This window comes from Prinia subflava, chromosome 10, assembly GCF_021018805.1.
Source record: "Prinia subflava isolate CZ2003 ecotype Zambia chromosome 10, Cam_Psub_1.2, whole genome shotgun sequence".
Classification (NCBI taxonomy): domain Eukaryota; kingdom Metazoa; phylum Chordata; class Aves; order Passeriformes; family Cisticolidae; genus Prinia; species Prinia subflava.
In genome coordinates this window covers 24454787-24482380 of record NC_086256.1, presented here as the reverse complement: position 1 = coordinate 24482380, position 27594 = coordinate 24454787, and the positions used below count along the sequence as shown (strand labels likewise).

The 27594-nt window shown below is 45.7% G+C and overlaps 2 protein-coding genes and 1 long non-coding RNA gene across 5 annotated transcripts in view; 2 read left to right on the top strand and 1 right to left on the bottom strand.

Annotated features, from left to right (window-relative positions):
* Positions 1-7364, top strand: part of TPR (translocated promoter region, nuclear basket protein) — a 33206-nt gene extending 25842 nt beyond the window's left edge. Inside the window, exons 42-51 of one of the 3 annotated variants that reach the window (XM_063407770.1) lie at positions 231-321; positions 754-938; positions 1855-1923; positions 2534-2625; positions 3266-3372; positions 4035-4130; positions 4305-4461; positions 5115-5233; positions 6120-6218; positions 7145-7364. In XM_063407770.1, coding sequence (XP_063263840.1) covers positions 231-321; positions 754-938; positions 1855-1923; positions 2534-2625; positions 3266-3372; positions 4035-4130; positions 4305-4461; positions 5115-5233; positions 6120-6218; positions 7145-7200 — 1071 coding nt within the window. In that variant the 3' untranslated portion in view covers positions 7201-7364. Of the gene's footprint in view, positions 1-230; positions 322-753; positions 939-1854; positions 1924-2515; positions 2626-3265; positions 3373-4034; positions 4131-4304; positions 4462-5114; positions 5234-6119; positions 6219-7144 lie in introns of all 3 variants that reach the window. The other 2 variants (XM_063407769.1, XM_063407768.1) reach the window with 2 other exon arrangements.
* Positions 7313-26391, bottom strand: PRG4 (proteoglycan 4). The gene is made up of 13 exons (XM_063407774.1): positions 26295-26391; positions 23916-24038; positions 21754-21873; positions 18395-18475; positions 16187-16833; positions 13975-15955; positions 12415-13500; positions 11404-11493; positions 10339-10478; positions 9562-9718; positions 8815-8994; positions 8530-8655; positions 7313-7500 (listed from the first exon to the last, which is right to left on the bottom strand). The coding sequence occupies exons 1-13, from the start codon at positions 26389-26391 to the stop codon at positions 7397-7399; spliced, it is 4932 nt and encodes a 1643-aa protein (XP_063263844.1). The 3' UTR covers positions 7313-7396.
* LOC134555800 (uncharacterized) overlaps positions 23780-27594 on the top strand; it is a 23084-nt gene continuing 19269 nt past the window's right edge. Inside the window, exon 1 of the long non-coding RNA XR_010081494.1 lies at positions 23780-24262. This is a non-coding gene — a long non-coding RNA (uncharacterized LOC134555800). The remainder of the gene's footprint in view (positions 24263-27594) is intronic.

Genomic DNA, 27594 nt, shown 5'->3' with positions numbered 1-27594 from the left:
CTATTGTTATTAAATGATGGTGGCTACATTGTTCAGGTTTGTGTATGCACAGGTACTCAAAACTTCTGAAATCTCATACAGTTCAATATATTTACCTAATGCTTTAAGAAATCTTTTAAGACTGTCATAGATTTGATTTTGGTTGCTTTCTGAATACTTTTGTACTGCTTTTGTATTCTCTTTGCAACCTATAATTTGTTTAGTCATGCTCTGTTTATGTGGGATTTTAGGGTGCTGATGGTACAGATCCTGGAACAGAGACTGAAGAGAGCATGGGAGGAGCTGAAAGCAACCAGAGGGCAGCAGATTCCCAAAACAGTGGTACAGTTATTCCATGTTTCCTTACAGTCTGTGTATGTAAGGAGAGGGAAATGTAGAAGCTATTTTCCATGTATTAAAATCTGCACTTTAAAGTAAAAATGTAAGTGAAATACTTAAGGGCATTTCAACGTGCAGTGGGGATTCTGGATTTACCCTAAATTCCTTTGAAAATCCTGCAAGCTCTGGTTGCTGTGGAAACTTAATGGCTCAGTGGATTAATCTGTCTCTAAATCAGCATCTGAATAATTAATATTTTGTTTCAGTGCTGGTGTTGTAGCTGGCACAAGTGATTAAGTGACTTTAAATAACAACACTGGGCTGCCCCCAGGCTTGCAAGGGAAAAATGTGTTAATTCGTGGCAGAATTGGAAGATTTGCCTTTATATTTTCGACGTGGTTCCTAGGGTTTGTCCCCTGTGTGTTTGTGTTGTAGGAGAAGGGAGCACAAGTGCTGCAGAGTCCACATTTCCCCACGAGAGCCTGAGGGAGCAGCAGCCATCGTCAGCATCCGAGCGCCAGGGCCCGCGGCCCCCGCAGTCCCCACGGAGGCCACCGCACCCTCTGCCCCCACGGCTCACCATCCACGCCCCTCCCCAGGAGCTGGGGCCCCCAGTGCAGGTACAAACCAGCTCCTGCATCTCAGAAGGCTTTGAAAAAAATTGCTGTGTGATTTGTTATAAATAAAATGCATTGGGAAAGGTGTTGAGCTATTCAGCATCACAGAAATGGTAGCTGAGCAAAGCGATTCAGTGCGTGTCATCCTGCAGGTGATGGCTGGACAGGGAACATACAGATCCATCCCCAGTGCCTTACTGCTTTTTATCTTGGAATCCTTATTATATTATACCAGTGCTAGGGCAGTCAGTAATGACTGACCTAGCACCTTGATGATATTTTCACTCAAAAAGCTTTTCTTGGCCAGGTTGTAGCTCAGATTGGAAGGGTTTTTATGAGTGTCTGCCCCAGTGTAGATGGGGCAAAGAAATGTTCCCTTTTATTTTCCAAGTTAAACTTTTCACAGTCAGTGCCCGACTGCCATGATTATGCTTTGTTGAAGACCTGTAGATTTTGTAAATTAAAACATCACAACAGGAATTCTTCAAAAAAATCCTGACTGAAATGATCCTTTACCATTAACTTGTGCTGAGGCTTGGGATCACAGTATTTCTGTGTGCAAGTTTTCTGTATTCAGTGGAGACTTGAGTAAAATATTACTGTCACTTGCCCAGAATATACACATTGTCCCCCAGAGAGTACTGGGGCACTGAACAGGTTCCCCAGGGAATGGGCACAGCCCCAAGAGTGTTTGGACAATGCTTTCAGGCTCTTCCTGGGTTTCTTGGGCCTGTCCTTCATGTGGGGGTTGGACTTAATGATCCTTGTGTGTCCCTTCCAGCTCAGGATACTCTCTGGTTCCATGATGATTGCTATACTTAGTCATTTAGCTGTATCCTTGGCTCTGACTGAACACTTGAATGTTGTTGGAATTCCAGGCCCACATTCACACAAATTCCCTCTTTTCTTTCCCATAAAGAGGATCCAGATGACTCGAAGACAGTCAGTGGGACGAGGACTTCAGCTGACCCCTGGGATAGGTGGAATGGTGAGTGTATCAGAATCTACTACTAAAGACCTGCTTTGAGGGAACATCCCTAACTCTTGGGCTTTATTTTGGTTTTTAAAGAAGCCTGGCTGCTGATTTCAGGGGGGGATGGTTTCTGTAGCCTTGCAGAAAATATCCTACTCCTGTTAATTCCTGTATTAATGGAAGGCAAGGGCTAGAAAACTCCCAGGAAACAAAAGGCTTCAAAAGAGGCTCAGTTGGTTTTGTCTAAGGTGATTTTATTTACTTGTTTTTAGAGTCAGCCAAAGTGGCTGTGTTGCTGGAAAAAATAATACTAAGTTCAGCCTCATCCTAAAGGAACAAGGTTAATTTATACTGTCTCCATCAGATAATTTTGAACCATTTATTCAGCTGTATTTGGCAGAACAAATGCAGGTTCAGCAAGAGAAAAGAGAGAGAGACTGACTGAAGTACCTTTTGTGAGATCAAAGGCATCAACTTCTGTTGTCTGAAATTAAACAAGAAATTTGTTAAAGCTAAAATCTGTCTTTGTTTTGCTGGACTATGTGGAAAAATCAACCTTTAACTCAGCTGGTAAAAACTGGAAATACATTGTAGGCTCTCATATCAGTCTCTTTTCTTCCAGCAGCAGCACTTCTTTGATGATGAGGACAGAACAGTTCCAAGCACACCAACTCTTGTAGTTCCACATCGCACAGATGGATTTGCAGAAGCCATTCAGTAAGTAGATGTGAAAAGAAAAAGGGGAAAAAAGCCTTTTCTCTATTCTTTATTCTATTTCTATCTATTTTTCAGTGAAATGAAAACAAATTTAAATTAAATGAACTTGTGATTGGAATAACATGCTAAGTAGCAGGATAGATAACTGCATGTGCAGATAAGTAATTATTGTTGGAATTGTGTGTCATATAACTGATCAGTAAGTCAGGAAGTGAATATTCTCCAGTGTATTGTAACCTGGTGATTTAAGAAGAGATTAAACAAAAAAAGTTCTATCCAATTTCCTTCCTTCTTCTTCCTCCCTCCCCATTAATATTGCCAATAAAAGTAGGAAAAGTTACCTCCATTTTTGCTTTTGGGGTGTTCTGGACATGTCCAGCAATCCACTTAAAATTGTGAGAGTTCATAGACTGGGTAAGTAAAGAATATTCTCTTCAGGACTGTTGTCCTGATTTTGAATGCATTCCTGATAATTTGAGGGGCTAATTGCTGTTTATTTAGCAGTAGCTCAGCTGATTTTTATGGTCAGTATTAGCTCATTTTGTCTCATGCATGATTTGTTCTCTTGGTCAGAAAGTTCTTCCCCTCTGCCCTGATCTTTGGGGAAGCTGCAGAATTCCTTAAGTCTGTGTTTTGCCAGTTCCCCCCAGGTAGCTGGAGTTCCTCGGTTCAGATTTGGGCCCCCTGAAGATATGCCACAAACCAGCTCCAGTCACTCTGATCTTGGGCAGCTGGCATCACAAGGAGGTAAAGCAGTTCTGGGCTCTCGTTTCCATGGGTCTTTGAGTGAAAAAGAGGGAATTCAGTCAACAAAACACAATTCTGCTTCAGGAAGTTGAAGTGTGGAGACCTGCAACTCTTAAATAATTGTCAACAGAGTGAGAATAACAAAAAGTGAGGTGTTGTCTTCAAGCTGCTGCATTTCTAGTTGCGTTGGGATTTTGAAATTGAACGAAATATTGAAGGAATGTTTTTTAAGTTCAATTTCACTATTGGTTGTAGCTTCCCTGTAGTGAAACAATAGGGAAAAACACCAGATGCAAAGAACTCTTTGGGCTATATATCTGCTTAGAGATGGCCAGGCTGTTGTTGTGTTTGTTGTTGGTCTGAATCTGTCCCTTTCCCTGGCATGCCTGTTGGCATGGAACACAGGCTGTTCTCTGAAGAAAGCTCACAGCAAAATGGCACAAGGCAAGGATGAAAGTTAAAAAAACATGCAGTAATATTTTCATCAAGGTTTTACCTTCCAATAAATTATGATCAGCTCTGACACTGAGTCAAAACAAAATAACAAAAATCTGCTTAAATACAAGTGACTGGATTTTATCAAGCGTCCAGAGGGAAGACATTGGTTAATCCTTTTTTAGCCGCTAATTTGGATGGATTGTCACTGGAACTCTGTGTTGCAGGTTTGGGGATGTATGAAACCCCACTATTCCTTGCCCACGAGGAGGAATCAGGGGGTCGTAGTGTCCCCACAACACCGTTACAAGTGGCAGCACCGGGTAAGTGGCAGAGGTTTGCGGAGCGAGGCGGGGAACAATTCACGATTCACGCAGGGGTCAGTGCGGTGCTGCTGCTCCTCGGGAGCGCTGGGCAGCCTGTCCCGAGCTGCCTGCACTGCCCCAGGCTCTGTGCCAGGCTCTGGGGCAGGGCCTGAGGCTGTCTGTGCTCCCCAGTGACCGTGTTCACCGAGAGCGCCTCGGCCGACGCCTCGGAGCACGCGTCCCAGTCCGTGCCCATGGTCACCACCTCCACCGGCAGCCTGTCCACCACCACCGAGCCCGGCGCCGGCGACGACGCCGACGAGGTCTTCGCAGAGGCAGAGTCTGAAGGGTAAAGTGCCACTGCTTTGGTTCCTCAGCACTTCTGACACGTTCATTGCCACCCAGGGGCAGCTCAGACAGCAGCTTGTAAAGCTGTGAAGCAGGACAGTCTGACTCTTCATCCAAAACAAGTGGCTTTCTGCTGATCTTCTCCTTGGGATTTAACAAAGTTAATATAAAAGCCACCAAAAAAACCACAATTTGTATTTTTTAAGAATGCAGAGGACTCTGCAATAGTCAAATACTGATGGTAAAAGCACTGGTTGAAGGATCAGTTTGTAGAAAAAAGACTAAAGCATTCCTGTGTAATACAGAAAATCCCTCCTCATGCAAAGCATATATATGATTAAGTTGCCCTGTTAAGACAGCGCATGTGCAAAAGATAAAGCACGGGGCTGGAATAAGCAGTTCTTACTGAATTTTGTAGACAAATAATTTTGTCTTTTGCTCTACAAGTGCAACTTCTAATATTTGTAATAATTGCTATATTTTTTATTATGAAGAAGTAAAAATCTACAAGGGGACAGTTTATCATTTTATGCTATATTTTACTTTTGATTTTCATTGAATCTTTGTGTACCAAGACAAGGGGTTTTTTTCTGGACATTTTTGAAACTATGCAAATACACTTACATGGTTCTCCTCCCCCTCCTTCCCTTCTAGCATTACTTCAGAAGCAGGTCTGGAAATTGATAGCCAGCAAGAAGAAGAATCTGTTCAAGCATCTGATGAGTCAGATCTTCCTTCAACTAGTCAGGATCCTCCTTCGAGTTCATCTGCAGGTACAGGATAATCACAATAAGAGTTTGTTCCTTTTCATTAAGAGTGGGAATTCCTTTGTCCAGCATTGTGACTGGTAGTCAGGATACACAAAATAAGATTAAACTCCTAGAATAACAGACTCATAAAATGGTTTGGGGGTAGAAGGGATCTTAAAGCCAGTCCCACCCCTGCCATGGGCAGGGACACCTTCCACCATCCCAGGTTGCTCCAAGCCCTGTCCAGCCTGGCCTGGGACACTTCCAAGGATCCAGGGGCAGCCACAGCTCCTCTGGGCACCCTGTGCCAGGGCCTCCTCACTGTCACAGAGAACAATTCTGTCCCAGTATCCCATCTGACCCTGCCCTCTGGCAGTGGGAAGCCATTCCCCCTTGTCCTGTCCTTACAGGCCATTGTCCCAAGTGCCTCTCCAGCTCTCTTGGAGCCCCTTTAGGCACTGGAGCTCTAAGGTCTCCCCAGATTCTCTTAGACAAGATCATGTTTTGATGCTTACAAATACTTTGATACTTTGGCAAACCATTTTTCTTTGGACCGCAGTAACTGAAGTAGGCCAGGTAAGAATAACACCTCAAGGAGCAGACTGATACTTTGGTGATTTATCCAGTAGCATATTTGATGTCAGGTTTAAAATATATTTTTAATTAAATTGTGAAACAATAAGTTAATCTCTATTGAGTTATCAAATAACCCCCTTGTATAGATAGCAAAAGAAGTCCCAGACTTACTTGTTTTGAAGCTTTTATTTGTATTAGAGGAGAGGTCAATGAAATAAAAGACACCTTCATCATTCTAAAGTAAAGGAAGCATAACACATATCAAAACATGTAAAGATGAAGAGTGAGAAGCTGTCAGGCACAGCCACCCTTTCTGCCCTGCCTCTCCCCACAGACACGAGCAGCACTCAGCCCAAGTCCCTGCGCCGCGTCCGCCTGCAGCCCCCGACGCTGAGGACGGGCGTGCGTGGCCGGCAGTTCAACAGGCAGAGGGGTAAGTGCTCCTGGCTGCTTCCAGACAGCTGTGCACACATCTGCAGCCCTCTCCTCCTGTGGGCAGCACGTCTGAAGCTCTGCAGGCTGCCCTTGCTGGCAGACAGGGGCTGACACAGCAGCCACAGAGCTCTGCTTTGGGTGTGGTGTGTTAGGCTGAGCAGGGTTCAGACAGGCAAACTCCCTTCTGCAGTGGCACCTGGCTCTTATTAGTAGAAAGAAAGTAACGGGTATTACATCTTATACTTCAAATTTTTAAAGGAAGGTCTCAAAAGTCCTGTTAGGACAGCAGTTCAGAAACTTCTGGTTTTAGCATTAGAGGAATTTCCATTTGGTACATTAAGGGTTTCAGTTATATCACTGTGTACTGATTGAAAAGAAGCTTTATTGGAAGTATACAGGTTTTTCAGTGCAATTTAAACGATGACAAGAAATTATTTTTGCAACTTCTGTATTCAGAAAAAGCCTTAGATGGATATTATTCTGTTTGGCATTATTTTAACATTATAGAAGAGTCAATATTAGCATTGAAATATAGATTAGCTGGTATTTTATGGGGAAAAAAATAAGGAGGTGGGACCAGGATAGATTTTCTTCTGTCACCATTTTTTTAATAACAAAAAGCTATAATAATTTTTTACTAATAACTGATTTCAGATCATCAGTGGTAAGAATCCTCTGCCCATTGGTTTGGCTCAGGATCACAAGTCACCTCCAGCCTTTTGCATGACACAGGTGACATGAACATGTGTCACCAAGCTTAGGTGGGGAGAGAGGGGAACTTGAACTGTATGAGAAAGGAACTGCCCTGACACTCCTGAACACACCACTGCCTTGACAATTCCATAGGGAAGGATGAAGTATCACCTGTGCAATGGTTATTAAGAAGGATTTCTACTAATGCACTTGTTTTCTTTCCCTGCACAGGTGTAACTCATGCCATGGGAGGCAGAGGAGGCCTGAACAGAGGAAACATTAGTTAAATGAAATGTAAAGTACTTGCAGCTGTGTATACAAAGTGCCAGTTTGCCTGTGGTTGCTTAGTGTAATGAATCCAGAGCCTGAAGCAGCATTTCATACTTAGAGTTGTGTGCACACATTTCAATGTCTTTTATTAATAAAATTAGAAAAAACGCTGAGATTCAAATGGCATCTTCTTTTAAACTCCTCTGCTGCACATCACTTGCTGGGGCAGTTGTACCAGTCTTTGGATACAGTCTTTCCTGTGAGAGCAGTAACAGGTCGTGCTATTCTTTTGCCAATATCCAAATTGTAGTACCGATCTGAAAGGAAGAGAGGTCAGGATTAAATTCCAGAAACTACATTTAATACATGGGAAGAATTCACAAATTCAAGCCTGCATTTTAATGTCACTCAGACCTGAATAACAGATTTTCCATTCCATGTGCATACAGGGAGCTGAGAGGCTCCAACAATAAATTTCTGTCCTCAGCTTTATTTTTCAGGTGTCCTTGGTTGCAGTAAGTTTTATAGGACTGCTAATAATTAAATCTGTCCCAAGAGCAGGAAAGAATGTTCTTGTGTTGCTAGAACACAGAAATAGTCTTAAAAATTTAGAAATCAAACTACATCCACAACAATCCTGCACTCACTACAGAAGTGGGAAGTCCACGGGCCCTGAGTGTGAATGGGCCTGTGAGGCTGATTCCTCCAAGGTGAGGAATTCGATTTTACTGACAGAGGCTTTAGGAGCCTGTATTTGGGTATGGCTTCTTGTTAGAGCTTTTTTGGTTCCTCTTACTGACAGGGACTTTAAGAGCATGTACTTGGGTATGGTTTCTTGTTAGAGCTTTTTTGGTTCCTTTTTTTTTTTTTAATGCAGAAAATTCTGAGGAATGCTTCTATGGGATCCTGGCTGGGAGACTGAGTCTACCTAATCCAGCATCATAAATAATTTTTGAGCTAAGTCAAGTGGTTCATCTCCCTCCTTTTTGTGTTTTGTCAGAAACAGTTCCATAGCAGCTATTGAAAAACTTGCTGTGTAGTGATCCACACACTTCAGTCTTTTATTAATATAATCCTACATTTAAGTGCAAAGTTTGTCACTTTACAAGGCTAAACTCCCTGGCATGCATTCCCCAGTTGGCTGCTTTGAACCTCTATTTCATTGCTGTACATTGTCCTGTAACTACTGATTTTTAATAGAAACATCTCTTGATTATGGGCAACATTTTAACTCTGGGGACTTTCTAGTAGTGCTGAAAGTAATACCACAAGTGGTAACAGGAGCTTCCTTCTTCCCCACCCCATGTCTTTTCAGATCCATGGTGATACTCTCTAGCTTTACTTACTGTAAGAGAAGGCGTAGTAATCATAGCCATCGGGCTTGTTCTGGTTGGGCACAGAGAGGGTTGAGTGGATAACTTTGGGGAGCCCTCTCCAGTACGTTGTCATTTGGATTTCCTTGCGCAGAACTCCTGCAAGCAAAAAGGACCCTCCGTGAGGAGCTGTGGCACTGCTGCAGCTCTCACAGGGCTGTGCCACCCTACAGCCATTAAAACCTTCCAAACACAACGTTGTGTCAGGAGCTACAGAGGTGAAAGCAATCTGTAAGAGAACCCTCGTGCCCACGTTACCAGAGGGGTGGGGGTTGATCCTGACGGTGCGGATGACGGTCGGCATTTGCAGAGCGCGCTGGAAGCGCCGCCGGATGACGACTCTGGGGACAAAGGCTGGGTATCTGATGGTGACCCGGGCTCTTCTTTGACACTTCCTGGCTGGTTCTTGTCTGTACACGTACTGCTGCATGTTCCCATCTAAAACATACATTTGTTCTGTTAGTTAAAAAAATAAATCAAACCCACCCTCCCCCCTCAAAAAACCCAACCACCAGTTTGAGCAGGTATGAAAATGTCATTATCACATTCATATCACACACAGGAAATCAATAACAACATTCTTATGGTGGCAGTACAGCATTCATGTAAGATAAGGAAACTTTAAAATGGGAGATAGAAATGGAGATGGAGATTTCCACACATAGTTATGAACTAGCAAGATAAAAGCCTTCCCTTCTCTAATTTGAGACTAAAATAGCTTTACCACCAAATAACATTTATGTCAATGTTTAGCCACTGCAATGCTGGATTCCTGGATTCTCACCTTTACAGACCTGGCTTAAAATGCACTGAAAGATCTCCAATAGAAATAGTAATACAAATTTTTTAAAGCTTCAGGGTATTTTTGAGCACCTGGAACACTGGCATCATTTGTGTTTCTGTGTTTGAAAGAAATTAGGGTCCAGAGAAACAGTGTTTTATTCTTGACTAAGGAAATTCATGCACCTTTTGGTATTCCCTGAACTTCAGGAATATAAGACATACCTCTTTTGATAAAATAAACAGATTCTGGTCTGTTGTTGTATCTTGCCACAGGGAGGGTTGCTACTATTCTCCCAGTTAACCCTGCAAATCCAGTTGCAAGAGGTTTGGGATAGCCTGGATCCATAACACCATTAGTGAAGCGCCAGTACAGGGGACCCTGAGCATTTAAGGGAAAAAATAGAGAGCTTTAGAGGAAGTTAATTCCTGGTTATTGAACTGTGAAACAAACATGAAGAATAATCCATAAATAAGCAGTAGCACTTGGACAGCTACATTGTAAATCTGACTGAAATCACTCCTACATCCATTACAAATGGGATAAAACAACTACAACTTCATTAAGTACCTCCTGCAGCCTTTTAACCTTTGAGCAGGGCTAGAGTATCTCAGAAGCTAATTTTTAAGGGGGGTTACTGAACAAAGGGGTTTCCTTTCTAAGTCTCTTAAATTTTCATAGATATAACAAGCAGCTTGAATTCCAGCACTAGGTGATTTATTGTAATGAGGCACAGCCATTTCATTAGCATTTTATTTCAGGTTGGGAAACGTACTAGGAATAAGTTTAAGCAATTTTTTTCCCCAATAACTAATCTAAACCTCACCTGGTGCAACTGAGTCTCTTTTCTCTCCTCCTGTTCCTGGGAGCAGAGCCCTATTCCCCCGCCTGTCCCCTCCTGTCAGGGAACTGTGCAGAGCCAGAAGGGCCCCCCTGAGGCTGAGCCCCTTTCCCAGCTGCTCCTCATCAGCCTCGCCCCCTCCGGCCGGGCCCGCTCCCACCTTGATGAAGAAGGTTTTCCCATCGCAGTTGCACCTGGAGAAGACAGAGTCGATGGGCGAGGGGATGCCCCAGCCGTCGGTGATCCGGCGGGGGTTGGTGGTCGGCGGGCTCCGGCCGTTCAGCAGCCAGTAATAGTGACCTGAGGGGGGACAGGCGTGAGGGGCGCGGGGACGGCACGTCCTGCCCCGGGGACAGCGGGGGAACAGAGCCGTCCTGCCTCGGGGACAGAGCCGTCCTGCCCCGGGGACAGCGAGGGGACAGAGCCGTCCTGCCTCAGGGACAGCGAGGGGACAGAGCCGTCCTGCCTCAGGGACAGCGAGGGGACAGAGCCGTCCTGCCCCGGGGAGAGCGAGGGGACAGAGCCGTCCTGCCTCAGGGACAGCGAGGGGACAGAGCCGTCCTGCCCCGGGGACGCGGCTGCGCCAGCCCCATGAGGGATCGGAGGGGGCGGGCTCTGGGCTCGGGAGAGTTTCGTGAGGGGTGAGAGGCACCGGGGAGAGTGAAGGAGGAAGAGGAGGAGGAAAAGCGACGGGACAGGTGAAGTAGGAGGTGATGGTGAAGGATTGGGCCCGGGAAAGGTGAGGGGGAAGGAGGCTGGGGCAGGTGAGGGAGGAGCTCCGGCGCTGTGCGGGAGAAGGCGGCGGGCCGGAGCCAGAGCCGGGGCAGGTGAGGGAGGAACGGGGCCATGCCGGGGCAGGTGGAGGAGGAACGGGGCCCTGCCGGGGCAGGTGAGGGAGGAACGGGGCCATGCCGGGGCAGGTGAGGGAGGAACGGGGCCATGCCGGGGCAGGTGAGGGAGGAACGGGGCCATGCCGGGGCAGGTGAGGGAGGAACGGGGCCATGCCGGGGCAGGTGAGGGAGGAACGGGGCCCTGCCGGGGCAGGTGGAGGAGGAACGGGGCCATGCCGGGGCAGGTGAGGGAGGAACGGGGCCATGCCGGGGCAGGTGAGGGAGGAACGGGGCCATGCCGGGGCAGGTGAGGGAGGAACGGGGCCATGCCGGGGCAGGTGGAGGAGGAACGGGGCCATGCCGGGGCAGGTGGAGGATGTCTGGAGCAGTCTCACCTCGGAAGACGGCCAGGGTGCCATTGGGCAGGGCCACCATGCCGTCCGCTGGCTTGCCGCTGCACAGGTCCTTCTCGTCGTTCTTCCTCTCTGCAAAACACAGCCAGGTGGGTTTGTTTAAGGTTCCACAAGAACGGCATTAGCCTTGCCGCTCGGCCCCGCCGGTGGGCCAGGGGTTAGCTCTCGTCGGGGACGTGTTCTCGGGAAGTTCGGCTCTGGAGCTGTGGCCCTAGCAGTGCCGAGTGACCAGGTACTTGCCACCTAACTACCTGTAATTCAGGAAAACACCTACAAACACCTCGTATGCTACATCCCTCATGGATTTGCTGCATGCTCTAGGATTTTATTGTTCCTTTAAGGTGCTTTAGTGGCTTCTCTTCCCTCTCTTTATTTCTTATATGTATGCAGTTAAATATAAAGGAAGGATGGATGAATCTCTTTTAGACTGAAATTCGAGTATTTTGCATCTAAACCCCTAATTTTTACCCTCAAAATATCTTTCAGTATATGATTGAAAAATTGCTCAGCAACCTGCAGGCTATGTCTGAATAAAATAATGGGAGGACATGAAAAAGGCTGTGGCAAAAAGCACAGAGGCAAGAGACTTCTTGTCTCTTTTATATGACGTTTTTAGTAGGTGGCTACAAAACACCAGATTATGAGGTATGAGGGAGGGTGGATATGCAGCCTGATGTTTAGCAATTTTTTTGTGGGATTTAGAAATTTGTCATCTTTTTCCCCTGACTTTTTGTCTGTTTGCATCTTCCACAATAGCAAACAGGAGGAGGAGAAGCTTATAGCAAACAATTTTCAGTAGGACCAATTACTGAAAACAATTAATTTGGATCGTGTTCTAAACTACCTGGAGGATTTAATTAGTCCACAGCTGAGAACTGAGGTTCCAGTATTCAGGACAGTGGCAGCTGTGGAGCCATGGCTGTGGCTGCCCACGGGACACTGCCATGCTCCCTTGGGTTACTGATGCTTTCGTACCTGCTGGAATGCACTTACCTTGTGTTTCTCCAGGGAACATTGGCAGATCCCCAACTTGTATTAAAGGCTTGTTTATATCGAGCTCTTCTTCCCCTGGCAGAGTTTCAGGTTCAGTTGGGTGAGGCTCTTCTCCGGCCTCAGTGACCTCCTGGAAATGTATTGTTGGCTTGGATGTCCCATTAGACACAAGATACATTTCTTCTATTGTGTCCTTTTTATCTCTTGTTGTGGTTTCCTTGGTAACTGTCGTTACCTCTTTGGCAATACCAGGAGCCTTTTCAGTGACATCTTCCATTTCCTTCTCAGGTGTGGTGTCCATTTCTTTGATGGTTGTTACCTCTTTTTTACCAGCTGTTGTCATCTCCACAATAACACAAGTAGCACCTGGGCTCTCTTTGTCTGCTGCTGGCCCAGCCTGCTCAGTCTCTATAGTTGTCTCTTTTTCACTTGGTGTTAAAGCCTCACTGGGTTGAGGAGTTGAATCTTCTTTGATGGTTGTTACCAGCACAGTGGGATTGGACAAGGGAGCTGTGGCTGCTATTGTTGCGGTCTTGGTGTCTGTAGAAGTTGTTTCTGATACTGTAGTGACAGGTTGCTCAGCCATAGGAGCTGTGTTTGAAATGTCATCCATGCCTTTAGGAGAATCGCCTGGTTTAGCTGTTGTCACCATAGCTACAGTAACTGTGTCTTTCCCAGTTGCAGCTGTGAAAATGTCTTTAAGTAGAGTAGTTCTGTCTTTCTTAGGTGTTGTTGTCTCCTTGTTCTCCATTGTGGTATCTGAAAGCATCGTGCCTGCCTCAGCTGTGGGGATGGTTGTTGGCTTCTCTGGGGTTGTCTCCTCTGGTTTGGAGGTTGTTGGCTCCTCAGGGGTTGTTTCTTCAGGTTTGGGAGTGGTGGGAGAGTCTGCCAAGATGGTCAGCTCCTCTGGGGTTGTCTCCTCTGTTTTGGGGGTTGTTGTCTTCTCTGGCGTTGTCTCTTCAGGGATAGTGGTGGTGGGAGAGTCTGCCAAGGTTGTTGGATCGTCAGGAGTTGTCTCCTCTGGTTTGGGAGTTGTCAGCTCCTCTGGGGTTGTCTCCTCTGGTTTAGGGGTGGTGGGCTCCTCTGGGGTTGTCTCCTCTGGTTTAGGTGTTGTGGGTTCCTCTGGTGTTGTGGGTTCCTCTGCTGTGGGCGTTGTAGGCTGCTCTTGAGTTGTCGCCTCTGGTGGAGAGGTTGTCGGTTCTTCTGGTATGGGGGTTGTCGACTCCTCTGGAGTTGTATCCTCTGGTTTTGGTGTTGTCACCTCCTCTGGTGTTGTCTCCTCTGGTGAAGGGCTTGTTGGCTCCCCTGGGGTTGTCTCCTCTGGTGGAGGGGTTGTTGGTTCCTCTGGGGTTGTCTCCTCTGGTGTGGGTGTTGAGGGCTCCTCTGGAGTTGTCTCCTCTGGTGTGGGGGTTGTGGGCTCCTCTGGGGTTGTCTCCTTTGGATTAGGTGTTGTCACATCCTCTGGGGTTGTCTCCTCTGGTGTGGGTGTTGTTGGCTCCTCTGGGGTTGTCTCCTCTGGTGTGGGGGTTGTTGTTTCTTCTGGAGTTGTCTCCTCTGGTGTGGGTGTTGTGGGCTCCTCTGGTGTTGTCTCCTCTGGGGTGGGTGTTGTGGGCTCCTCTGGGGTTGTCTCCTCTGGTGTCGGGGTTGTTGGCTCCTCTGGGGTTGTCTCCTCTGGTGTGGGTGTTGTGGGCTCCTCTGGGGTTGTCTCCTCTGGTGGAGGGGTTGTTGGCTCCTCTGGGGTTGTCTCCTCTGGTGTGGGTGTTGTGGGCTCCTCTGGGGTTGTCTCCTCTGGTGTGGGTGTTGTTGGCTCCTCTGGGGTTGTCTCCTCTGGTGGGGGTGTTGTTGGCTCCTCTGGGGTTGTCTCCTCTGGTGTGGGTGTTGTTGGCTCCTCTGGGGTTGTCTCCTCTGGTGTCGGGGTTGTTGTTTCTTCTGGGGTTGTCTCCTCTGGTGTCGGGGTTGTTGGTTCTTCTGGGGTTGTCACCTCTGGGGTTGTCTCCTCTGGTGTGGGTGTTGTGGGCTCCTCTGGGGTTGTCTCCTCTGGTGTGGGGGTTGTAGGCTCCTCTGGGGTTGTCTCCTCTGGTGTGGGTGTTGTTGGTTCTTCTGGGGTTGTCTCCTCTGGCTTAGGTGTTGTCACATCCTCTGGGGTTGTCTCCTCCGGTGTGGGGGTTGTTGGTTCTTCTGGAGTTGTCTCCTCTGGTGTGGTTGTTGTTGGCTCCTCTGGGGTTGTCTCCTCTGGTGTGGGGGTTGTGGGCTCCTCTGGGGTTGTCTCCTCTGGTGTGGGTGTTGTGGGCTCCTCTGGGGTTGTCTCCTCTGGTGTGGGTGTTGTGGGCTCCTCTGGGGTTGTCTCCTCTGGTGTGGGTGTTGTGGGCTCCTCTGGGGTTGTCTCCTCTGGTGTGGGGGTTGTGGGCTCCTCTGGGGTTGTCTCCTCCGGTGTGGGTGTTGTCACCTCCTCTGGGGTTGTCTCCTCTGGTGTGGGTGTTGTTGGTTCCTCTGGGGTTGTCTCCTCTGGTGTGGGTGTTGTTGGCTCCTCTGGGGTTGTCTCCTCTGGTGGAGGGGTTGTGGGCTCTTCTGGGGTTGTCTCCTCTGGTGTGGTTGTTGTTGGCTCCTCTGGGGTTGTCTCCTCTGGTGGAGGGGTTGTGGGCTCTTCTGGGGTTGTCTCCTCTGGTGTGGGTGTTGTTGGCTCCTCTGGGGTTGTCTCCTCTGGTGTGGGTGTTGTTGGCTCCTCTGGGGTTGTCTCCTCTGGTGTGGGTGTTGTGGGCTCTTCTGGGGTTGTTTCCTCTGGAGGAGGGGTTGTGGGCTCCTCTGGAGTTGTCTCCTCTGGTGTGGGTGTTGTTGTTTCTTCTGGGGTTGTCTCCTCTGGTGTCGGGGTTGTTGTTTCTTCTGGGGTTGTCTCCTCTGGTGTCGGGGTTGTTGTTTCTTCTGGGGTTGTCTCTTCTGGGGTGGGGGTTGTGGGCTCCTCTGCGGTTGTCTCCTCTGGTGTGGGGGTTGTTGGTTCTTCTGGGGTTGTCTCCTCTGGTGTGGGTGTTGTTGGCTCCTCTGGGGTTGTCTCCTCTGGTGTGGGGGTTGTTGGCTCCTCTGGGGTTGTCTCCTCTGGTGTGGGGGTTGTTGGCTCCTCTGGGGTTGTCTCCTCTGGTGTGGGTGTTGTTGGTTCCTCTGGGGTTGTCTCCTCTGGTGTGGGTGTTGTTGGTTCCTCTGGGGTTGTCTCCTCTGGTGTGGGTGTTGTTGGTTCCTCTGGGGTTGTCTCCTCTGGTGGGGGTGTTGTTGGCTCCTCTGGGGTTGTCTCCTCAGGTGGGGGTGTTGTTGGCTCCTCTGGGGTTGTCTCCTCTGGTGTGGGTGTTGTCACCTCCTCTGGGGTTGTCTCCTCTGGTGTGGGTGTTGTTGGTTCTTCTGGGGTTGTCTCCTCTGGTGGAGGGGTTGTTGGCTCCTCTGGGGTTGTCTCCTCTTGTGGAGGGGTTGTGGGCTCCTCTGGGGTTGTCTCCTCTGGTGGGGGTGTTGTTGGCTCCTCTGGGGTTGTCTCCTCTGGGGTGGGGGTTGTGGGCTCCTCTGGGGTTGTCTCCTCTGGTGTGGGGGTTGTTGGCTCCTCTGGGGTTGTCTCCTCTGGTGTGGGTGTTGTTGGCTCCTCTGGGGTTGTCTCCTCTGGTGTGGTTGTTGTTGGCTCCTCTGGGGTTGTCTCCTCTGGTGTGGTTGTTGTTGGCTCCTCTGGGGTTGTCTCCTCAGGTGGGGTTGTTGTTGGCTCCTCTGGGGTTGTCTCCTCCGGTGTGGGTGTTGTCACCTCCTCTGGGGTTGTCTCCTCTGGTGTGGGTGTTGTTGGTTCCTCTGGGGTTGTCTCCTCTGGTGTGGTTGTTGTTGGCTCCTCTGGGGTTGTCTCCTCTGGTGGAGGGGTTGTGGGCTCTTCTGGGGTTGTCTCCTCTGGTGTGGTTGTTGTTGGCTCCTCTGGGGTTGTCTCCTCTGGTGGAGGGGTTGTGGGCTCTTCTGGGGTTGTCTCCTCTGGTGTGGGTGTTGTTGGCTCCTCTGGGGTTGTCTCCTCTGGTGGGGGGGTTGTAGGCTCCTCTGGGGTTGTCTCCTCTGGTGTGGGTGTTGTCACCTCCTCTGGGGTTGTCTCCTCGGGGGCGGTGGGTGGCTCGGTGTCGGTTGCTGGTTCCTCGGTGGCATCGGGGGTTGGGTCCTGTGTTGCCAGGATGTCAGTAGGGTCCACTTCAGTCGGCGGTTCCTCTGTGGCATCAGGTGTCACATCTTCTGCTGGATCCGGAGTGGGAGGCTCCGCTTCGGTGACTGGTTCCTCTGTGGCCTCAGGGGTTGTCTCCTCTACCTTTGGGGTTGTGGGAGTGTCTTCGGTGGTGGTTGGTGCCTCTGTGTCCCCAATGGTTGTCTCTGCAGGTTCTGTAGTTGGAGCAGGAGTGGTCACTTGGATTTCAGGATCTACAAAACAAATACAAATTCGGTTCAGCCTTTGGAATTGCCATGCAGGTTAGCATTGCCTATAAATGTATTATACCCCTTAGCTATAGGTGCTTCCTTTGGAATAGCAAGACCTTTTTTGAACGGCCAAACTAACCTGGGCCAGGTGAATTGGGAGTTCCTTTTGTCTGCATGGGACTTTGCAGCAGCTCAGCTCAGTTTTAGGTGTTCCCTTTTGGCCAACCTGGCACTGCCTCAGGTTCAGGGTTTCGTTTGGCACTTGTGGATGAGGCTGCCTGGGGTTTCCTGCCACTTTCATGGAAGGGAAGCCACTTTATAAAATAGTCCTTCTAACAAAATAGTTCCCTTCTCAGTCTATCTGTCTTTATTCCACTGCCCTACCTTATAACTTAGCCTGCACCAACAACATGAAGTTGGAGGAGAGAGGTAGGGAAGCAGGAAGAAAATAATTCCTGAACACACAGCCCTGACTGCATCTCCTGCTGTACCTTTATTCCTTGGATTGTTTTCCTCATTGTGGTATGAATTTAAGGCTATTTTACTTGTATTTATAGTTACATTGATTTGAGTCAAACTGTTGATATTCAGCAAAAAGAACAGTAAATACTTCTGCATTTCAATCTCTCTCTAAGTGTTCTCTCTGAGATTTTGCAGTTTAGTTCTGCTTTCACAAATGTTGCGTGTTTAGTATGAGCAAAGTATTGCAGAACTGGTTTCACTCCCATCCCGTGTGTCTGAAATACCATAAGCCAGCTGGGATCCTGTTAATGGTTAATTGAATTTCCTTAATTTTCTTTCATTTAACCCACTATATTGATTTTGGGTTGTGATTTTGTTGGTGTTTGGTTTTTTTGGTTTTGGGGTTGTTTTTGTGGGTGTTTGTTTGTTTGTGGGGTTTTTTTTGTGGTTTTTGTTTGTTTTGGTTTGGTTTTGTTTTTTTGTTTTGGTGGGGTTTTTTTGTTTGGTTGGTTTTTTTGTTTTTGTTTTTGTAATAGGAAATTAGAACAGCAGAAAATAAGTACTCCAAATCTAAAAAAGAAAAAGAGGGGGCAGGATTAAACTACTGACTGACTTTTAGTGTCATTTCAATTGTGTTTCAAGTTCAAACTGGTCTCCTGAGTTATCACTTCAAATGCTGGAACACAGTACCAAAGAACACAGGAAAGCAGCATATTTTCCAGTCAGAATAAATAAATCATGTGTTCTCTGAAGCAGAGTAAGGCCTGGCTTGATTAAAGCTAGAGGAACCTGCTAGGACATTTTCCTGCGCTGCCAGCCAGCCATAGATGCTGTCCAAGACTGACAATGGTCTGTACCCTGTTTTTGGATGAGTGTGAAAATCCAGCAGGGACACAGGAGACATCACCACTGTACCATCTGTGCTGAGAGAACTCTCCAAAGTCCTGAGGGCTCGGTGAGGTAATCCGTTTACACACCGAGTGCTTCCAAGCTTGGTAACTGTCTGGTAATGTCTAGGGTCAGCTTTCTATTTCCAGAGCAGGAAATGGTCTTTAGTGTTCCTTCAGGTAACACCCATCCTGGTGCATCCATACTTGCCTACCTTCCACAGCTTCTTCTGGTGACTCTTCCTCATCTGTGGAGGACCTTTTAGATTTTTCTGGAGTCTCCGGTGTTGGCTTCTCTGTGTGTGGTGAAAGAGAGAAGTGCTCCCATTAACAGATTATTTTATCTTTATAGGTGCTTGCTGTCAACTGTGTAAGAGTGATTACAAAATTTCAGTGACCATTGTCTATTTAAAACTAAGTTTCTTTTTAGCTATAGGATTCTTTACACAATTATTTGTGTGAAAAAGAGCAAAAATACCCTTTCGATCATGAGGTGTTTCATCACAGATGGGAATAATTTTTTTCCCAGAAGTTTGAGGTGAGGCATTATTAGCTAATGGCAATTTTGAGATGGGAAAAGAGATGAATTCTGAGTGCAGCTGTATGTTCTTAAAATTTGTACTGCTTTTTCACTACAGTAGACTTTTCACTACTTGACTAGCACTTCAGATAACTAACTCTAGTGAAAATAGGAGAGCAGTCACATTAGCCAAGAATTTACTTTGATAATCCCCTTGCAGTTCTTCGGATGTGATAATTCTACACAAGTGATTGTTTTGTACAGGCATTTTAAAATAAATGGTTTCCTTGAAGGAAACAGGAGCTACAAAGCAGGCATGGACCAAGGAAACAACACGGGTATTAAGCTAACTTGTAGTAGGCTGAGTTTTAGGAGAAATAGGAGGTTGTGTTCAGATTCTCCAGCTCTGAAGAGTGAATGGAATTTCAGTTGCATCCAGTAAGAGCCAGATAATATTTTGTAATTAATTGGTGGTCAAATTGTACAGTTGGAAATCAGCTACTAGCACGGTCTTGTAGATGGAACTTGTTAGTTGTGAAGGAAATGTGATGGAGCTCAGGGAACTGGCCGAATTATTTTGATCCAATCAAAGGAGCTGGTAACTGCCAGAGGTGTGTGTAATCAGCTTTTTACAAAAGGAATGGGATTTTTGTCCCCAGGGGATGGCTATGGTATCAAAAGATTTACTTTCACAGCGAGCTAGTGCTCAAACCAAGGAAGGTTTGGTATTGCACTGTATCCTGAAACCTTTATTGAGGAAGAGAGAGAAATTGTTGTTGGAGCTGAATGACTCCTTTGAAAGCCAATTGTTGGGAAGGGGAACATTTTGGTTATGTGTGTACATGTATTCAGGGAATAAAGAGCTTCTGGAGGACAGGGGAGATAACAGTGAGCTCTGGATATACATTGTACACTTGGATTTACTGTAAAAAAAAAGTTCAGAGGATGCTGAAACAGCGAATTTATTCCAAGAGGTTTAACAGATTTCTCAGTTATTCACACATAGTATAAACAGTAAAATACTGAGTGCACTGGTTTGGGGGATTTCTGCTGGATTTTTTGACAAAAAATTTATAGCAAAGTTTAGTACAATACAGAAGAAACTCTTTAAGATTAGGAACAGTTGGTTAGTTCTTCATTATATTTTAACTGAAGAAATGAAATGGTTTAACAGTGTTTTCTGAGTGTTTTGGGTATGATAAATTCAGCAGAAAAAGGGAAATATTAAGCAGCCTCAAAAGCAGCAAATTCACCTCAATATGCTTCCAAGACACTTCACTAGACATTCAATTAAAAATGCTGAATACAAACTGTATTTCAGTCTAAATTACTGTGCAATTGTGTGGAAAAGCCAAGCCACTATCCCAGCACTTGGGGACCGCTTGATGAAAAGAACCAAATGGTAATTGTGACTTATGTTGTGTGTTACACTGCAGGCTTTGGGAATTGGCTGCCTTGAAGGTGGGCTGCTCTGTGGGTGCAGCAACCTGGTGCCAAGCCACATTAGTCAAGTGTGTTGACAGAAATTAATTTAGGTCTGTAGTACCGAAAAGTTTAAGCACATGATGAAATTAAACATATTCTGTTGTTGTCTTTTAGAGTTCATTTGCTGATGTCCTTAAAGCTACATGAGGGTGGGACTGCACCTCCAGATCTGTGCCTTTGTGCTCAGCTGAAACCCCACCAGGCTCTGCAGAAAAGGACAGAACAAAATAAGTGACTGCAGGTCAATTTGATTCTGCCCTGGACTGAATATGCAGCCTAAAGGTAAAATGTGTGTTTTCTTAAATTTTTTCTTGCTGCAGTGTAAACACTTAACAACCAGTTCCTCCCTCCTGCCCCACAGGATGGGTTTCTGTGTTGGGTTGCTCTTCCCATGTTGGATTTGAGATGGGGAGAATCTAGGATGTGCATCTCTAATATCCTGCCAGTGACTGTGGTGATCCCAAGCAAGCGGTCTGGAGGTCCAGGCAGTGCTATCCCAACACATGGAGTAGCCATTCCCCACTTTTGAATGGGTGGGGATTTTAAGTTGAACCTTCCATAAAATTGAACCTCCCATCTTGTTTTTATAACATGAACTCAGCTTTTTACTGCAATTCATTTATTCATCTGCTAGTGGAAAAGGCCCTATGATGCTGGTGACAATGGCTGAATGTGAGCCGTGTGCCCAGGTGGAACAGGGCCACTGGCCCCTGGGCTGTGCCAGCCCTGGTGTGGCCACAGGCCCAGGGCAGTGGCTGTCCCCTGTGCTGAGAGACCTTGAGTGTTCAGTGTCCAGTTCTGGGCCCTCATGGCCAGACAGACCTTGAGGGGCTGGAGCAGGTCCAGGGAAAGGGAACAGAGCTGGGGAAGGGTCTGGAGCACCAGGAGCAGCTGAGGGAGCTGGGAAAGGGGCTCAGCCTGGAAAAATGGAGGCTCAGGGGGGACCTTCTGGCTCTGCACAACTCCCTGACAGGAGAGGGCAGGCAGAGGGGTCAGCTCTGCTCCCAGGAACAAGAGGAAATGACCTCTAGGCCAGGGGAGGTTTAGTTTACCAGGTTGCCCAGAGCAGGGGTGGAGTCTCCGTCCTTGGAGAGATATAAAAACTGTGTGAATGTGGCACTTAGGGATATGTTCTAGTGGTGGCCGTGGCAGTGCTGGGAGAATGGTTGGATACAATGATTTCAAAAGGTCTTTTCCAAACAAAACTGTCCTGATTCCTTCTCTCACTGAATTAAATTACTGGTCTGTGGGCCTTGTCCTTGCATGTGGTATTCTGAGTAAGGGCTCTGATAGAGCATGGCTGGTGCCATAAGAGCCTACTGTAAAATACAACTTTACCCTCAGAATTCACATCTTTGTGATGGCTTCCAGGATATCTACCTGTATGTTTCCATAAAGTGTTCATGCTCGAGAAATTGGCCAATTTGTTTGTGAAATTAGGTTTTGTTATTTTTGCTCTGTTTCCTTGCATCCAGTTATTATTGAAGCCCACACAGTTTTGTTTACAGTAAAGCAAAGCACCTCTCTTTAGATATGTCTTTGAAACACAGTGATGGAGAAATGTCTTACCCTCTTTACAGTGCTTGGCGTAGTCCGGGCAGCATTTGCCGTATCGCTCGCATTCGGCATCGCAGTCGCACTCCCTTCCCCTCTCGAAGGATTCGAAGCAGCGTCCCTCGCAGGAGGCGGCTGCAGGGGCAGAGCACCACAGTCAGACTTTGGGCCAGCTCATGTGGAACGCTGGGACCTCTCTAGAGTGAAGTCTTTTGCTCGAGCTGGTGCCAGGAGCAGCTCCATGAAATCAGGCGCTTATCCTGGTCTGACCCAGGGTTTGTTGGTAATTGTGGGGTTTGGATCAGGCAGTGCCTCCAGAAGGGCACTGTGCCATGACAGTGAATCGAACCCACTGCATTGACCGTGCAATAAAACATGACCTGCGTTCACTTTAGCCAGGTCCCACCGTAGGAGGCCTCCGCTTCCCCAGCCACAGAGCGGTGATCTCAATAGGGATATTTAAATTATGGGCTGCGTTTGCAGGAAGGTGTTCACCAGGGTATCCCTTTGCAACAGGAATGATGTGTCTACCAAAGCAGTGAAAAATAATTGGCCTAACTGGATCACAGCTGAGTGAAGCTGGTGTGTCCAGGCAAACACCGCAACCTAATTGTGTGAACAAGTTAACCAAGTTACCTCAAGAGACCAGTTTAACACAGTTCTTAAATTATTAGTACTAAAGGACTATATACCATGTTTTGACATGATTAATAGCTACATGACTTTAATATTTCATTTTTGGTTAACTTCTGAAACTTCACTGACTAAACTGCTATTTGATATCAAATAATGACCACATTGTGTTAGAAAGAGTGTGCACAGCTATTACAGACTTCAGAAAAAGCACTTTCTCTACATACACCTCTATTGAAGTCATTGTCTCTGTGGCACAGAAGGTGTAAAATCATGTTTTACAGTTAAATCACTATCTAGAAAAATTAGGATTACTGTATAGGCAGATTCTGAACATCTTTGGATTAGTGTAGTTGTGGAATCAGTGTTAATGCCAGCGGATCCATCCCACGTGCACAGGTGAGAATTATTTTTATAATATTACAGAAATATTTATTCATAAATAATGTCTGGCACTTCTGTCATTTAGTCAGTGTTGATTCCACAACAACTGGACAGCAGTCCTTAGCCAGACTGCCTGCATCCTTTCAGGATGGCACCTACTCTGCTTGCCTGGACTCACTGGCTTAGAGTAGAACAGGGAAGACTTCCTCTAGCTTTCAACTTTTGGTTAAATGTTGTGTAGAAGCCAGAATATCCTCAGAATCTGACCCACAATGAATAAATGGCCTACATAATTTAAATGCCTCACTCTGCATCTTCAGCTGTGAGAAATGCTGATGTCCCCCCACAAAGCAAAATGAGGATGGGGAAGACTGAAGGCCATAGTGTCCCCAGTGTGTGTCAGGGCAGCAGAACTGGAATTTTAGGGAATGCTAGGTCTGCATTTTGAACAACACTTAGTGGTGTTGCTGGTTCTAAGAAGTATTTTTTACCCCTGTAAATCCTACTGGAACCACAGTGCAGTGTAACAAACTACTGTTATCCAAATCACTGACATTTCTGATTCTTAAGAAAATGCTTTTAATGCTCAGTAAAGCAGTTTAAAAACCTGTGTTTATTTACCTTGTACAGTTTTGCCTATAAATAAAGCATAAATTGTAACTCATCCAACCACCCTTTCCAGCAGATTCTGGGCATAGTTCTGATTCAGAGTCAATTTCTGTCCATGGAAGGACACCCTGGCTTTGGATGAGACCCCACAGCATTCACATTTCTTAAATTTGAGGGGGAATATGTCAGAATTTCTCTCTGCAAAACCCTGAATTGGCTTTTACCGCTTTTTTTTTCTTTGTATAAGAGACAGACACATACAGTACAAATGCTCTAAGGAGTGGGAAACAAACAGTAAACTGTTTTTGTCCATCTAGTTCTACTTTTGTAAAACGCAAAATTCTTTGCTTGGCAATCTGTGGATACACAATTTTCCTTGGATTGCAAGAGGTTATCCTGATTATTTGAGGGGGACAACAATACATGTATGAGAGGGAACAAGGACACAGCAAACCAACAGACATTTAAGCATTCAGAGAGAAGACACTGGTGTGGTAGGGAGCTGGGAGGGGAATTTTGAGGAGAGGAACTGGCTGTGTTTGGGCACTTACCCACTGTGCAGACTTTCCTGAAGTCAGGGCAGCACTCCATGTAGTCGTGACACTTAAAATCACACTGGCAGTCATGCTCTCTAGAATACCCTGCCCCACATCTCCCTGCACAGCTTGATACATCTAAAATTACACAACACTGGTGTAAGCATTGCCAAACCACAACGGTCCTTAAGGAAATGATAAATGGAAAAGGAGTAAATTTTCTCTCTCTTTTTTTTTTACAGAATGTGGTTTCTTCACTCAGTACTGCAGAAGCTGAGGGCCTGGTGTGACCCCTCCTGAAGGTGTGGGGAGCAGAGGTTTGCTCTGAGCCAGCCTGAGGACCAGCAGCAGCACGTGTTCAGGTTAGAGGGGTCTTTCACTGAGCTAACTTAACCCATTTCTCCTGAAAACGAAGGAATCCTTGAGGACTGGTTCTGTAGTATGACCACAGGCATCCAAGCTAGCCCCTTTGACAGAATATTAGCTTTGCTGACTTATTCTCCAACTTGATTTACCCTCTGTATGGTAACAGGTGTGCATCTGCACACCCGTACCTGACAGACCACCTAGGTGCCTGATTTTCACTTTTGGTAATGCTGTTCCTAATAACCCATCTAATCAGGTTAGCTTGCAAGCTGGAGAGTGCTGTCATAATAAATACAAGTCCCTGAAGCCATTTTTACTGGAAGTTTCAAAATCTGCCTACTCCCTACACTGTATTTTTTCCCTTGATGCCAAGGAAGAATTTGGTATCAGCTCTAAGGTTAAGAATAATTGGGATCTAGCCCTGCAATTCATATGAAGTACAATTTGTTAATTAGAAGATTACTTATTAGCAGGCTAACAGAAAAGCTCATCCCACAATGGCTTTACTGCCAGAGTGCTGGGAAATGCTGGATAATAAGAAATGGTGCAGATAACAGGTGGTAAAACAAGACATCAGGGGGTGTCTTGGTGTAACCTGTGAGCATTCCAGCTCAGCAGTGCCTTGCCACCTTCTGCTGCCAAATCAGATATTCACCCTGCAAGCCTCCCCTTCCTCTGTGAAATCTCTGCTAACACAACCAGCTAAGAGCTTCTTCTGGAAATGAAACATGCAGGACCACAACTGAAGCGTCCCTAAATACAAACAAAGAAGCTGAACAATCAGCAAGCTCAAACAGATAATCAGCTGAAACACTGAGGACCAACAAGGAAATAACATGTAACACAACACAACACCAAAGACAATTTCTAACAGCATACAGTCCATGTGTGTATCTGAAGGAAGAGCATGGGATAACAAATATTATATCTATTACATATACTGTGATTTTCAGCCAGTACTTGTTACCACTTTGCTACAAACAGAAAAGTGGTACCAAGGGATAACTGGAGACATTAATGGACTTGAGTTGCTGGGCTATTAATACAGCAGTTGAAAAGACAGGATGGACATCTTCCTTTATGGATATATGCCCAATATGTTGAGCCCTTCTTCCTTTTTGGAAAAGAAAATCAGTCCAGTAGTTATACAGATAATATATAGTGGTCCAATATTTACACCTCTTCGTTCATTTCTTTTAAGTTTATGACTTGTAAGTTACAGTTACTGAGAAGGAAAATGCCTGAATGGTCCTGGTTGATGCTGGCAGAACTCTTGATTTTTACTGAAACTGGTGGGAAGGCATCAGTTATCAAGGGGTCAGTGTAAGGTCACATCTGGCATGGGGTGTGACCTGAGGAGTTGCTTGGACACATGACAATGTACCTTCTGCTATCAAGTAGTAATAAATCATTTTCTACCAGCAAGTAATACCCAGTGTTATCCCCCTGAAAATCTGGCAGCTTCCAGAGAACTGCAGCAGCACAAGATGGCATGTTCTGCTTCACCATAACAGTTTTACTTTTGTTAGGAGAACAATTACAGAGTTTGGAGTATCTTTAGACAAATAATTCTGCAAATTTGCCTCAGTGATGTAATAATGGTGCATTTAATGGGAAAGCACTTAGCAAGGTAGAGACCTTTCTTGCCCTGAGCTTATTGAAATATTTCTAGCCAACCTTTGTGGATATTCTCATGTTAGATTCTTCCTAATTCAAACTGCAAATCACTAGGGCTAAATACCTCAGTATGGGGGCAAGAGGCTCTGTAGACTGTCTACAGAAAAAGTAATAGGTTCGTACACATTTTGCATTACATTTATATTTTTATGTTATTCCTCAAAAAAGAGGACCATGCTGTACTAAAATTTATTTATGCAAATAATCAGTGATGAAAAACTGAATCATATTTCCTGTCTGAATAAAGTTCTAGAACTTAGTATTTTCATGTAGATGCATTTGAAATGTTCTTGATGTGTGTCAGACACACACTCCTAGACAGCCTCCCTTCAGCTTTGTGTGTTACAGTACCTTGAGAAGACACTTCTGGAATCAAGGACAGTGAAAGGACCACCAGGGATAAGCAAAGTATGTTCCATATGATCATAACTTTCAGGTACGACATCATTCCTGAAAAGAAATAATCTTACATCACTATCTGCAATTCACTTAATTCATAGTTCAAAAAATGCAGTGCATATCTTTTATATATAAGAATAGTTTGATAAAAACATAAAATAAATAATAAAACTGTTCAAGGAAAAATTGCTAATTTATAATTACTCCATAAATTCCCTCTTGATAATTAGTCAGTTAGCCATTAATTCTTGAGTAAGACTATAGAAAATAATTATTAAGAAGTAATGGAAATAAATTTTTGCAGAATTCTATTACATGAAGGCTGCAGTCACAGTCATGTTCTAACAAGGGTACACTTCAGCACAACAATGTTTAAAGTTCTAATACTGATAGATGAAAATCTATAATAAAACCAAATACTGACAGAACCTTAGCTATTCAGCAACATAATTTTATAAATCATAACCTGACACTGAAATATGTCAAATGGATACATAGGCTAAAAGTAAATCTTCTTTCAAAAGGAAAACTTTGGGTTTTCTGTCCCAATTCCTTGCTTTCCTATTGAAGAAGAGCTCTGGCTAGAGACAGGTGCAGCACTTACCTAGCAGAGAGTGTGTCTGCACTCAGGGCTGTTCCAGAGTCCTTATATATTGCTTTGGAACTCTGCTGGGGTCAGGTAATTAGGCAGCTTGTTAAACACACCACCAGTGACAGCTCATGACAGCAAACTTTCCACAGGGCTTGGAAGAGGGCCCGGATGACTAGACTAACACAACATCTGGAAAATACTCCCATTAAGAAAAACGATTACAGAAAAACTAAATAGGGACTTACTAGTCAAAACACGTTTTGATTAGTGAGAGAAATGAACAAATTGTCCTCAATGCAGCTGGAAGGCATTAGAGAGTATTGCAGAGCAATAAAAAATCATCACAGGCAAATGCTGAGTGTATTTTCTTTCCTGTCAAATGGAGCTTAGGTGACAGTAGCCTGAAATTAAGCAGTTTTATCTGCTACTGATGGTGTATCTTCTCCAAAAAGTTGTGAGAGCTAATTCATACAGACGTAAGTAATTCACCACTTGCACTGAGTATTTTGTACTTTCCCCTGAACTGAATGGAAACGCTGCCAAGGCATTGGCTAGAAATCAAAGAATTGAGTCAAATCTCAAAGTTATTGAACATATGATATGTAAGACATCAAAAATGAATGAAAGAGCCCTTAATTGTTTTAATGGTCTTTGTGCTCA